This window comes from Varanus komodoensis, unplaced genomic scaffold, assembly GCF_004798865.1.
Source record: "Varanus komodoensis strain SLA01 unplaced genomic scaffold, ASM479886v1 scaffold1, whole genome shotgun sequence".
NCBI classification, from domain to species: domain Eukaryota; kingdom Metazoa; phylum Chordata; class Lepidosauria; order Squamata; family Varanidae; genus Varanus; species Varanus komodoensis.
In genome coordinates this window covers 57,496,776-57,510,108 of record NW_025335268.1, presented here as the reverse complement: position 1 = coordinate 57,510,108, position 13,333 = coordinate 57,496,776, and the positions used below count along the sequence as shown (strand labels likewise).

Here is a 13,333-nt window from a genome sequence, read left to right as displayed (position 1 = left end):
AGGGAATAGCCTTCTCCTGTGATTGTTTTGAAGGAACTGTCATTTCAGAGCAGTTTCTGTATAGTCATCATGACTAGTGGCCATTAATAGTCTCCTCACTGAAGACTTTGTCTAATCTCATTTTAAAAACACCATGTGGTAGCATAGTATAACTTTTAAATGTGCACTATATGAAAAGGCAATAGATTAAAAATAACCTGTATGAAAAAGCTTTCAAGAGGTCTATTTTCAACAGCTACCAGAGGCACTTGTTTTTATAACTTTTAGGGTGGAAGAGTTTAATTTTTAGCTGCAATTGGTTGATTTTCTAGTAAATTATGAATTTTATGATATTGTTGTCATTTCTTTTAAATTTGTTCTTGCCCACCTTTATCAGTTAAGCAGAATTTGGAGATAGGTTTTAAAAGCAAAGTACCACACAAGTTGTTGGATGAGAACAAAATTATACGTATCTGGGTTTAGATAGTAAACATCATTATTAAAAGTAGAATGTTCTGGTCCACTTCTGCATGTGGATGGACAGTTATTAATATATCTTCTTGCTGTAACTTTACTGGGATTCAAATAAAATCGGAGTGTGGTATATAACATCTCTATCTCGCCATCTTTAGCTAATGCTAGCTTTATAAGGCAACATTTAGATAGAGAAAATAAGGCAGGTGAAAGGGATATACACCTTCTCCCCCAGTGTCGAGTTTTCTCATTCTCAAAGCAGCCACATGAGGCTTCTGGTTAGTTGTTGTCTTAAAGTGGGAAATCTTAGTGGTCATTCTGCACACCACTTAAAAAGAGAAAGCATACACTTTTTGTCTGTCAGATGTGAATTCCCAGAAGCAAAATGAAATAGAAAAGTCAGAATGGCAAATGGAACACTCTCCTTGCAATTGCCATGGCTAGCATCACAACCAATTTCCCTAAGGACATCATGCAAAATCAGTCTTACACTGCATCCCTCCCATGGATGGTTACAAATGACTTTGTAATTTCAAAAGAGATTGGATTCTTCCCATTATGATTAAGGGGGAAAAAAACAGAGAAGTGGCAGGAAAATAGAGAAGCTATGAAAGAGGATGACAATGTTGTATAGCTGCCTGCCCCATAAATCTCCACAAATAAGCCATGGTAAACACATAATAAAAGCCTCATCTAGAAGTATGCCATCTCTGGGATCATGTCTATCTGACCAAGGTTCTCACAAAAATCATAACTGCCATTTCGGCCACCAGAGGGCTCCCTTGTATTTCATGTTACAGTTTGTAAAGCAACAATGATAAATGATACAGTTTGTAAAGCAACACTGTCCTTCTTTCAGATGCAATGTAAAGCCATATAGCAGTTAAAATTCATGTTGCAATCAAATATTGCAGCTGTTTGGAAACACTGCACCAATCAATTTCAGAGAAATCCTTTCTGCAGCAAACTTGCTAAAACAGCCAGATGCCCTTTCAGATTTAGCCTTTGACTCACAGTCCTGCTGATGCCAGATCAGACCTGAGTGAGTGAAAATCTGATCACTGCCTTACTGTATTCTCAATTCACTCTTGCAGATTTAAGTAAGGGATCCAAAAGGTGAGATCACCATGGGGATTATACATTGTCTCTGTGGAAGAGCCTGAGCCAGTGGGAAAATAATTTAAAGGTAAGTAGCTGAAGTAACAATGAGATTACCAGGTTGCACTCCTCTGAATCACTTTGCAGCAGCAAAAGATGCTGCAGTTCTGGCTTTACTTGTGCCATGCCCCCTGGGTCAATGAATGGGACAGTAAAGGGAGTGGGTGGGTGAATTTGGAACAACAGCATGTTTTATTGTCAGAAAGGGCAGTATCTAATCCTGTCTATTTGAATGAAGGGCCACCACTTTTGTTCCATGTATTACCAGCCCTACCAATTGCTGTTCCTGGCAAATTGCCATCGTGCAGACAGTGGGGGCCACTTGTGCATCAGAATCAATAGGCCTGACCATAGGCAGTCAGCCACCATACTGCCTGCTGTGGAAAAAAGAAATGTAAGCAAATCTCCAGGTTGTGACCAGCATCCAAGGTGAGGTGGTCAAAGGGATGCTACTTCCTAACATCCTAAAGGATGTAAAGGAGAAACCTCCAAGAAAAAAATAATTCTCTTCTTCAGGATTTCTAAGTTTTTCTAGCATTTCTAGAGCAATATGAGACTCACTTTTCAAACTAGGATTCTAAAACATAATACGTGAAGTAAGATTCTGGACCTACTTTAATATCTCTTGTTTACTGATTGGCCCTCCTTTTGGTTGTTCACACGATTGGGGTGGGCAATGTGTGACATACATCCTGCATCTGATCCCTGTTGCTTCCTTTGGCCTCCCAAATCCATTTAAAACATTATTTGGAAGAAACAAAAAGGCTATGGAGTATTAGCTATGGAGTCAAACAGGTAAAAACTGACTCAGTTTCACCCTTCAGGCACTCTATCACTACTATGGACTCTACTTGCATTTTTAAAAGATTATTTTATGTTTTGGCATTATGTGTGTATGTATGGGTGACCACAGGTGACAAGCTACTCATCCCATTTATTTCTTTTTTCCTTTAATTTCTTCTGAAGAAATAATAAAATAATTCAGAAAAAAACTGCAGATGATTTCACAGCTTCTAAAGTTACAAATCATACAAAAAGCAAGGAATATTGTCAAACTAGTATATTTTTCATATTTACCATTTATGAGTGTGCACTTCCAAATCTGGGCCATTTTTTTGGCTAATGTGTCTTTCCCAACACCCTTAAAATGAAAACAGAAAGATTATAGAAAACTGGAATAATGTTGCAGTGCTTCAAATATAACAAAGTAGAATAAAAAGACAAAACTTGATATACTGATCTTTATTAGATCTAGTGAGTAGAAATTCCATTTGAGCTTCTGTGTTACTTGCTGTCATAAAGTGAGAAATCTTGTAGGTATTCTCTAGTATCTTATGAAATATATTCCAGATTTCCTAGTTTTTATAGCAAACTAAGTTATGCACTTCTTATTTATTTATTTATTTATTTGATTAACCAGGATAGTTGTCTTGGTTCTTTTTGTGCTTGTTGACTTTAAGAGAGAAAACATATCTGACACTTTTTGATTTCTAAGTGTTGGAGACAAAATAACTCAAGTGATTTGATTTTATCTTGTGTCTTATAAACACATTTACCTAAGCATTTTCATGCAGAAGATGAAAAGGTTAACTAAGGCTTTTTAAAAATCTGGGATAAGCTCCACTGAACGCTTTAGGATTAACTTCTAAGGAGACATGGACAAGAGAGTGCTAGCTAGTACTTTTCTGCTACAAAACAGCATTGATAGCAATGTAACCAAAGGTAAGAACTCAGCTTGTCCATGCACTCTGTTGTTTAACTGTGTGCCTAGGACAGAATCTATAGATATGTTAAAGTGTGAGCTGTTCCATGATTGAAAGTGAACTACCATGCTGTTGTCACGAGGGATGTCAGAAAAATCCACAATGACTCCAAATGAGTTCAGATTTATACGAATTCATCCTACGAAGCCCACAATAGACTGTCCTTTTCCAAGACATACAGATTCTGAGGATCTATGGACTGATTTTTTAAAAAGTTTTGGGAGATACTTGTACAAATATACAACACATTGATGTGCACCAGCAATTACGTGCATATGCACTAAATGAACAAAATTCTCATACATCCCTAAGAAAATCCAAATGAGTGGATGATGGAATGAAAGTCATCTAACAATCCTTGAAACACAGAAGGAATGGCTGTAACAAAATCCATACATCTCTCACTGTCACACATAATTTTTCAGACATAGACTGAGCTCAGCTATTTTTTCTACTGTCACTCTGAAACAGAAAAAGCTGTGCAAACTGATTGGCTGAGCACCTGTGATATCATAAAACATCCCACCCCAGTTCTCAATTTAAAAATAAACCACAGTTTTTTAATTAAAAACAAGCATCATATTGTTCACATGAATAGCCATGCAAATAATACCTGCATAACTGTACAATGTTTGAACTGTACTTTACAATTAAAAAAGAAACAACCTATAATAAGAACAAAAGAGGTAATACACCACATGCAAAATCAGTATTTGCTATGGAGGTGGGTATGTCATTTGAAGGGTAAAGGTTACAAGAAACCAAGCTCAATTCTGTAGGGCATAATACCAAACATGCTGGTTTTTGTTTTTATGGACATTGGTATGCATCTTAAAGTTCTTTGAATTGTACTTATCATGTGTTAATAAGTTGCACTGTGCTCCAAATGTGTAACTGTAGCCTTGCTTCTGGTTCTATTTGACAACGCTTCCTCATCCCACCTCACAATGTCCTTTTGAAACACTTTGTACAGAATTTCTAGAGGAGCCTAGTCAAACAGAGACCCAATGTAGTACAGTTTAGAGTGTGGGATTTGGACTGGGGAAACTCAGATTGAAATCTCTACTCATTGGGTGCCTTTAGGTCAGTCACTTTCAGCCTACTCTACCTCACAAGTTTGTTGCAAGGAGAGGAGAATCATGTACACTGCTTTTAGTGAAAAGGAGGGAGAGAAATGTAAAACACTAAATAATTACAAGTCTTTTTGCAGTGTATACAAAGTTTAGCTTAATGCATCAGATCCGGTACATTTAACACTGAGACAAGCGTAAACTTCCAGAAGGACATATTTATAGTCACTTCTAGCAATATTTACTCAGCCAGTGATAAATGATATGTTTGTAGCTACAAACAACTTAATCATAAATACAGGATAGAAATAAATGCCACAGAATGCAGCCTGTTTCCTAATACAAATTATTTATGATCAGTGAACTTGGCTGGAAATATAAATATACATAATGGGAAATTAGTCCTTCTGAAATCAGTGAGAATGTGATGTTCAACTTTCTTACTTGGAATTAAAGGTTGATCTAACTGTTGTTTTTGAAGTGGGCAATGAAGTTTCCATGCCCATACAGCCTATTTTGGTAAAAGCTGAAATGTCATGGAAACATTTCAAGTCAGCCTTCCTCAAACTGCTCTCCTCCAGATGTGTTGAATGACAATTTCTATTATTCCTTTGTGTAGAGGTACAAAGCTGAGGAAGGTTGCTCCAGATAACACAAAAGAGCAATGTAACATACCAAATGATACAGAAAAACGATACAATGTGCTAGAATATGTAATTGCGGCATGAATAAGCAGCCCTTGCAGTACCCCTGAAGTCATCTCCACTCTCTTAAATTCAATTCCCTTGAAGCCATTGTCAGTCTCTTAAGCTGTCTGCTATTTTCAGGTGCAAAGATGAAGCAAGAATCACTGTTAAGTTTCTTGTTCATCAGATTTGGTATAGAAAGAAACAAGTTGGCATGTCTGTAGCGATCCCTGCAAGATTCATTAGCCCAGAAAGTTTTGCTTGTTGCGAAAAGTGAGTGGGCAGGGTTCCTTTAAAATTTGAAGTCAATCCAGAGCTCTAGAAAAGTTTACTGAATATGAGAAAAGGGTAAGCACAGTATAAGTGAAATCCTATGGGTATGCTCAAATGGGCTTACTTGCTTCCAGCAATGTGTATGCCCTGTGCACCTTCACTCTAAGCAAAACCTAGTGATACAGCAGGACTTATAAGCAGATACAAGATTGCTTATTAAGTTAGATTGACTGAAGTGGCAGTTTAATCAAACCAGATATTCTTTCTTACTGGTTTTCCAAGGATGAGGAAGCAGGTGGGCTTAGACATAAGAAAGACTCTATCAGCTTCATCTTCATCATATATATCTACAAAGGGGTAAGATTGCTCCTCCTGTTGAGATGCCATCAGTAAACCTACATTAGGAAGGGAAAAAGTGTTACTTCAGAAGACCTCTGCTGTTTCTACATACCTTTAGGTGTACTTGTTTTACAGACCCTCTTTATTGGAAGCACTTCAAAATCCTACAAAGTATGACTATTATTGTAAATTTAGATAAGTTTTAAACTAAAGAGCCTTCTTGAGTGTTCTGACAGAATTGTATAAAACAGTAGAGAATTCATGAAGAAATCCTGCAGTAACTAATTCTCAGTTGTAGTTAACTATGCATCCAATGAAGTCGGCCATGTCCACGAAAGCTTATGATAGAACAAATGTATTAATCTTCACTGGATGGGCAATTTGTGACCCGCCAGCTATTCTGTTGTGTAAGTCCTCGTCGTCCAGGCCGACATAGCCAGTGGTAGGAGAGGACATTCGTTGCAGGTTACCATACGTGGCGGGCACAAGCTGCCCACCCAGGTGCCACAAGACGCTTTGTTGTTTTAATTCGCGCCGGGCAATGGTGACTAAGCGTCGGGAGCAGGCCGCCGAGTGAGGAGAAAAAGATAGCAAGGCTTGCTTCTCGCGTGGAGCACTTACTATGGGATAGGGCCCAGCTGGGCCCAGCTGGGTCCAGCGCGCCTCCTGCAGCCGCCCAGAGCGTGATGGACTAACCACTGATCCGCAGTGATTTGTGTTACTCTGTAACCTTGGAGACCGCGGCCCGCCCCCTGTCCTACTCGCTGTCTCGGCACCTCCCTCGCTCCCGTCACCCAATCATCGCACAAAACGTAGCTGTGCTCCTGCGCGAGGCTCCTCATTTGAAAGTGGCACGAGCCGCAGCGCTGCTTCAGCGGCGACGTTAAACGCCCATCACGCTTGCAGACTGTCGCAAGCCTCGTTGGGCAGCTTCGAAATTAACGCTTTATCTTTCGCAGAAAGGGAGGGAGCCTTTGGGAAACATTCGGAGCTATTGACAGTGTAGATTTTTGCTACTGACTGGGATAAGCATGCCAGGATCACGCTATAAGTCTAGCTGCGGCGCTAGCCTCTATCAGCAGAAATAACAACTTCTGAACCATCGTAGACTAAGTCCCACCGAGTTCAAATAGACTCCCAGCTGCCTGCGTAGGATTGTGGCCGTCGCTTCCTAAGTCACAAGTAAAAACACATTTATTGTGGCACAAGCATTGCGAACTTCCTCAAATCTATCCTGGAGGGTTGCCGTCAGTGGGCAGGAATGTGATCCCACGGCTACATCTCCGCGATTCCGTTAGGCGGACCATGCGTAAGATTGCAACCGCCACTAAGGACCAGACAAAAGACAAGAGCGCAGAAGCGACGTGTCTACCCTTTCCCTAAATCTGCGACCCGCAAAAGATAAGGCTTAACTCGGGCGTACGCATTCCTGGCAGGGCGGGCGTCATGCCCTAATGTAAAATGGCCGCGGCAGCAAATGTGATCACATGACACCGAGGGGCCAGTCCTTGTGCGATTGCGCGCGATCCAGGCGGAACGGCCTGCTCCTTGCGGCGGTGCGAAGGGTTCCGTGCTCCTGCTGCTCTCAGCCAACTCTCTTCCGGTGTCCTGTGCCTTGAGTGGCTCAGAGGGGAGAAGGGCTTAGCAGCCCTTCTGTCCCCGCGCCGTAACCTTACAGTTGCCTCCAAACGAGGAGGGGGCACCCTAGAAGGGCTTGGCGGCTTATAGGTTGCCGAGTGCAGCCTCCTCGACCTCTGTTGCCATGCCTGCGGCGGTTCCGATCATCAGCTCTGTGCAGAAATTGGTGCTATACGAGACCAGAGCTGTAAGTAATCTCCACAGCGCCTGCTCTTCTCTCATTCAGCGTGACCGATGACTGAGAAGTGGGGAAGGTTATTCACACCGAATGTCGAAAAATCTGTTGATAAGCCTGTGCCCTTTTACTAAGAGGTCTTGTGCTCAGGGGTGTATACTCCCTGTAACTGTGTATAGAATTGCGACCAAAGGCTTAGCTGGAAGTAAGGCCCTTTGAACTTGGGAGGATTTATTTCTGAATAAGCTTGCTTGTGAAAGGGTTGCTAAAGGGAGGTTCTTACTCCGACCTTGAAACAAATTCATGGAGGTTATCACTGAACTCAGTGAACTGAGACCCAGTTTAAGAGTGTGGGAGTGGGATACAGGCAATCTGAGTTCTAATCCCTGCTCAACCATGGAGTCAACTGCACAGACTCTCGGCCCAACTTACCTCACAGGGTTGTTGTGGGGATAAGATTGAGAGCAAGAGGGGAGAATGATAATATTGCTTTATGTTCTAAAAAAAGAAAAAAGGCAATATATAAATTTAATAAATAAATGGTTGTGAACCTTTCCTTGGCATAATTGGTATAGGAATGAAACAATAATAAAAATGCCTACTAATTACAATTGCTATATGCTACTTCCAATATCAGACAGTATGCATCTTTACAAAGTTGCTGGAGAACATGACCTGGAAGTTGCTGTTACACTCATGTTCTGCCCATGAGCAGTTGAACAGAATGTTGGACTAGGCAGATGCTTGCTCTCATCTGGCATAACTCTTCTCAGATTTTTAATTCTATTTAGAAATTTTCAGAGGGTGCAAAGACTATAGAACCATTGGCTCTGCTGGCTGCAGCTGATTGCCAGTGTGGATCAAAACATATGGAGGACTACAGGTTGCCCACCCCTGCTGTGAAAGTACTAAGCTACAAGTACCAAGCTTTCACTGCATCTGTTCTCTTTGGATAAGTCTAACCTGTTACTGTATGTCTCAAACACTTCAATTTGGTTATTTTATCGCTCTTGTCCCATCTTGTTTTGTTTTCTTTTGTTAGAAGGTAAGCAGGTGTGCTGAGTCACGGTTTGCATTGTGCAAAGTAACACAACAAGCTTGCCAATGAGTTGGCTGAGTGTGTTGTATTTATTAGGAACAAATAGGGAAACTGTGGTTATGATAGTTTAATGCAGTTTTCCATAACTTGGAGCCCTCCTGATGTAAACTTCAGCTGTATTCACCTTTAGCCAGCATGAGCAATGGTTAAAAATGCTGCAAGTTGTTTTTGTTCAGAAATACCTGGAGAGTTCCAGATTCCAAGGCTATATATATCTGAGGACCCTGTTGTTGCCTCTGTACCTGGCTGCAGACTTCCCCAAAGCTTTTGATTTGTTATAGAAGGAAACAAAACACTTAAAATGGTTTCATGGTGTTATCTGGGCAAATCCCTCTTAAGTTCCTGTGTGATCTTGTTTCTCCCTCTTAGATGGTAGAATGCCATGCAACAATTGAGGGGTATGTTTATTTTATTTATTTATTTAAAACATTTTTATGCCACCTCCATCACAACAAAGCCTCGGGGCGGCTCACAACAAGAACAAAATATAACAAATTGTACAATAAAAACATTAAAACCCGGTGTGTCTCGGCTTAAAAGATTTAAAATCCTATAAATAACCAATAAATTAACAATTAAAATAAGTTTTAAATAAAAAGGTCTTAGCCTGGCTCCAAAAAACAAATAACGACAGCGCCAGGCAGACCTCTCTGGGGAGCGCATTCCATAGATGGGGCACCACCGCAGAGAAAGCCCTCCTCCGGGTACTCAACCTCCTAATATTCACAGAGGGTTCCCGGAGAAGGGCATCTGTTGCTGATCTCAAGGGGCGGGAGGGCATATATGGACGCAAGTGTTCCTTTAGATACCCAGGACCCAAGCCGTTGAAGGCTTTGTAGGTCATAACCAACACCTTGAATTGGGCCCAGACTTCAATCCGGAGCCAATGGATCTGACAGGGTTATATGAGAACAACGCAAAGTCCCTGTCAGCAGCCTGGCAGCTCTATTCTGCACCAATGGAAGTATCTGGACCATCTTCAAGGGTAGCCCCACGTAGAGCGCATTGCAGAAATCTAATCAGGAAGTTACCAACGCGTGTGTCACTGTTGCCAGGCAGTCATTCTCCAGGAAGGGACGCAGCTGATGGATCAGCCGAAGCTGAAGGAAAGCGTTCCTCGCCACCGCCATCACCTGAGCTTCTAAAGACAGCTCAGGCTCAAGGAACACTCCTAAGCTGCGAACCCTGTCCCTCAGAGGGAGTGCAACCCCATTTAGGACAAGGCCCAAGTCCCCCATCCCGAGGCCCGAACCACCCACCAACAGGACCTCCGTCTTGTCTGGATTGAGCTTCAGTTTATTGGCCCTCATCCAGCCTATTACCTTGGCCAGGCACCGGTTCAGCACAGCCACTGCCTCACCTGGATTGGTGGTAAATGAGAGGTAGAGCTGGGTATCATCAGCGTACTGATGATTCCACAACCCACACCTCCTGATGACCTCTCCCAGCAGTTTCATGTAGATGTTGAATAGCAAGGGGGACAAAATGGACCCCTGTGGACTCCATGGCATAACTGCCATGGCACAGAGCCATAGTCCCCCAGCACCGCCTTCTGAAATTGGCCGTTGAGATAGGAGCGGAACCACCACCATGCGGTGCCTCCAGCTCCCAATCCTGCTAGTCTATTCAGAAGGATACCATGGTCGATGGTATCGAAAGCCGCTGAGAGGTCCAGGAGAACTAACAGGGACGCGCTCCCCCTGTCTCTCTCCCTGCACAGGTCATCGTACAGGGCGACCAAGGCAGATTCAGTGCCGTACCCGGGTCTGAAGCTGGACTGAAATGGGTCCAGATAATCAGTTTCATTCAAAAATGCTTGGAGTTGTCCCGCTACCACCCGCTCTAGCACCTTGCCCAGGAACTGGATGTTGGCCACCGGTCTATAATTGGTGGCCACCTCTGGATCCAGGGATGTCTTCTTTAGGACTGGCCAGACTACTGCCTCTTTTAAAGAGGAAGGTACCTGACTGTCTCTTAAAGAGGCGTTGACCACGTCCAGGATCCAGGTGCCGATCCTGTCCTTGGCTTTCTTAAGTAGCCAAGATGGGCATGCGTCTAGTAAGCAGTGGTAGGGCATATTTGTCCAAGCACCTTGTCCACATCATGAGGCCGCAACAACTGAAATTCATCCATTAATTGTGGACTCGACGGCGTCGTTGGCATCTCCTCAGTAGAATCTGGTTCAATAGTAGAGTCAAGCTCATGACGAATCTGAGCGATTTTCTCCCTGAAATGCCTGGCAAAGTCATCACAGTGGGCCTTCGAGAGTGGTATGAGATCTTTCTTTGGGCCTGGATGTATCAGCCCTTGCACCACCCGAAAGAGCTCCGGTGGATGGCATTGTGAGGAGGCAATGGAAGTGGAAAATAATTTCTTCTTTGCCATCCTCACTGCTACAGCATGGGCCCGATAATGGGCTCTTAAGTGTGTTCAGTCAGATTCACCCCGTGATCTCCTCCACCTATGCTCTAGACGTCTCCCAACCTGCTTCATTGCCCGTAATTGAGGTGTATACCAAGGAGATGAACGGGCTCTGCCAGGTGGGAGGGGACACTTGGGAGCAATCGTGTCAATTGCCCTGGTCATCTCCCCATTCCACAATTCAACCAGGGCATCGACAGGATCACCAGCCTTGTCAACCAGAAAATCCCCCAGAGCTTTCAGGAATCCATCAGGATCCATCCAGCTCCGGGGGCAGACCAATACAATCTGGTCTGCACCCTTACAGAGGGAAAGGCCACTCTCGAGCTCAAACCTTATGAGGAAGTGATCTGACCATGACAAGGGCGTCAAACTTAAATTCCTCACCCTTAGATCACCCTCTTCCTGCCCCGTCGAGAAAACCAGGTCCAGAGTGTGTCCACGTTCATGGGTCGGGCCACTGACGTGTTGAGACAGCCCCATGGCTGCTATGGAGGCCATGAAGTCCTGAGCCGCCCCAGTTAGAACCATCTTGGCATGGAGATTGAAGTCCCCCAGGAGCCACCACCAAAGCCCCTGGCCAGCCCAGTCCCCCGCTCAGCCCCCAAACGGCAGTGGCACCGCCCTTCAGCTGCTGGCCCCGGTCGCCGCCGGCGCTTTGTAGTCCACAGGGCCCCTACCTGTGCCCCACCCCGTCCCGCCGCGTCTCTCACACATGCCAGGGGAAGCGGGCCGGAGCAGGGGCCTGGGCCGGTGGTCCTGGCCTTGGGGTGGCAGTGGCAGCAGCGGGTGATGGAGCAGTGGCGAGTTCCGGGCAGCACGGATGTTTGCACTAGTGGTTTCTTTCAGGGAACAACACATTCTGGAGGAAGTTACTGAACTTGGTTCCACATTGTTCTAAGTTTCAGCTGCAGTGAGTATAGTTCCACATTAGACATTTCTATCTCCTTTGGAATGTATCTTTATACTAGGAAGGTCACATTTTTTTGCCACAAAAGTCCTGGTCAAATGTTTCTAGAGTGCAGAACTCTCCATTGTATGAAAATTTACTTCAGAGCAAATGCCCTAGCCTAGCATTTCACCCTGTTGGCTGGTTTGTTTTATCCCAGGTAATTCTCATACAACTTTTTCTGGTGTAAGTACAATACTCGCAAAGAGAAGCACAAGAATATGCTAAGAGTAAGGGAGTTAAAGAGGGATAGCTTCTTTCTTCTTCTTGGGGAATAAAGACTCTGTTGGTTGGAGAAAGGCATATTTATTGTGCAAAAAAATGATTGTTTGGAAAACATGTGACTTTAGAAAATAAGAGTCAGGAAAGATCAGACTGAAGGCCAATATAGTTTAATATTTTGTTACTACGGTGGATAACTGTAGAACATGAGTGCAGTAGTATCCTGTCACACATTCCCCGGGAACTAGTATTTAGGGGCACACTGGAGGCAGTATATTGCCAACATGACTAGTATCTCCATGCTTTATTATAATTTAGATATTCTGAATTGTATGATGCATAATCCTGTAATATTTTGAAAAAATGGAAATATGCTATTTAGTCCTTGAATTGTATTTTGACCTTTTCTGTAAGATTTGGATAACTTTCTGGAAGACAAATAGACTTATCTCATACCTCTTTGTGTTCTTAATGGAATGGCAACTGGGCATATATTTATAGGACCAGATTCTTAAGTTTTTATGATGCTGCCGTATAATTGTGAATAGCAATACATTATTAGCAATAATTACAACTTCTGTGTTGGTTACTGTTGCAAAGTAAGTGATGTCTGTAATTCTGTTTCAATAATAAGCAAAGCCTGTTCTGGTTCCATTTGTTGTAAAAACCCTAGTGAATATCTAAAGCAAGGATGTACAGCCTTTTTGGGCCCATGGGCCAAATGCGCATACCAGCACAGATATGTTGCTAAGGATGGGAGGATGCTTCGGGGTTGCTAAAGGAGACGGAGGCTTAAAACCTCCTCTACTTACCCCAGTGGGAATTGCTGTTCTAGTGTTACTGGCTGCTCTGGGTTACTGTTGACATCTCCAACTGGCATAACTGCTTCTGGGTTTTCCAGTTGTGATGCTGGAAGCGGGAGGAGTAAAATCTCCTCTCTTGATGATTCTGATCTGCAGTGCAGAAGAAGCGATACTGGCTGCTTTTGGTTTGTTGTGGGGAGGAAGCTTTAGCTTTCTACTCCTTTTGGGGACCTGCACTGGTATCACTGGCTTATAAATCACAGTTAGCAGCATAGAAGCAGGAA

The 13,333-nt window shown here is 43.2% G+C and overlaps 1 protein-coding gene across 1 annotated transcript in view; it reads left to right on the top strand.

Moving 5' to 3' along the window:
• Positions 1-7,328: 7,328 nt before the first annotated feature.
• FIG4 (FIG4 phosphoinositide 5-phosphatase) overlaps positions 7,329-13,333 on the top strand; it is a 102,827-nt gene continuing 96,822 nt past the window's right edge. The window contains exon 1 of the mRNA XM_044426684.1: positions 7,329-7,567. Coding sequence (XP_044282619.1) covers positions 7,505-7,567 — 63 coding nt within the window. The 5' untranslated portion in view covers positions 7,329-7,504. The remainder of the gene's footprint in view (positions 7,568-13,333) is intronic.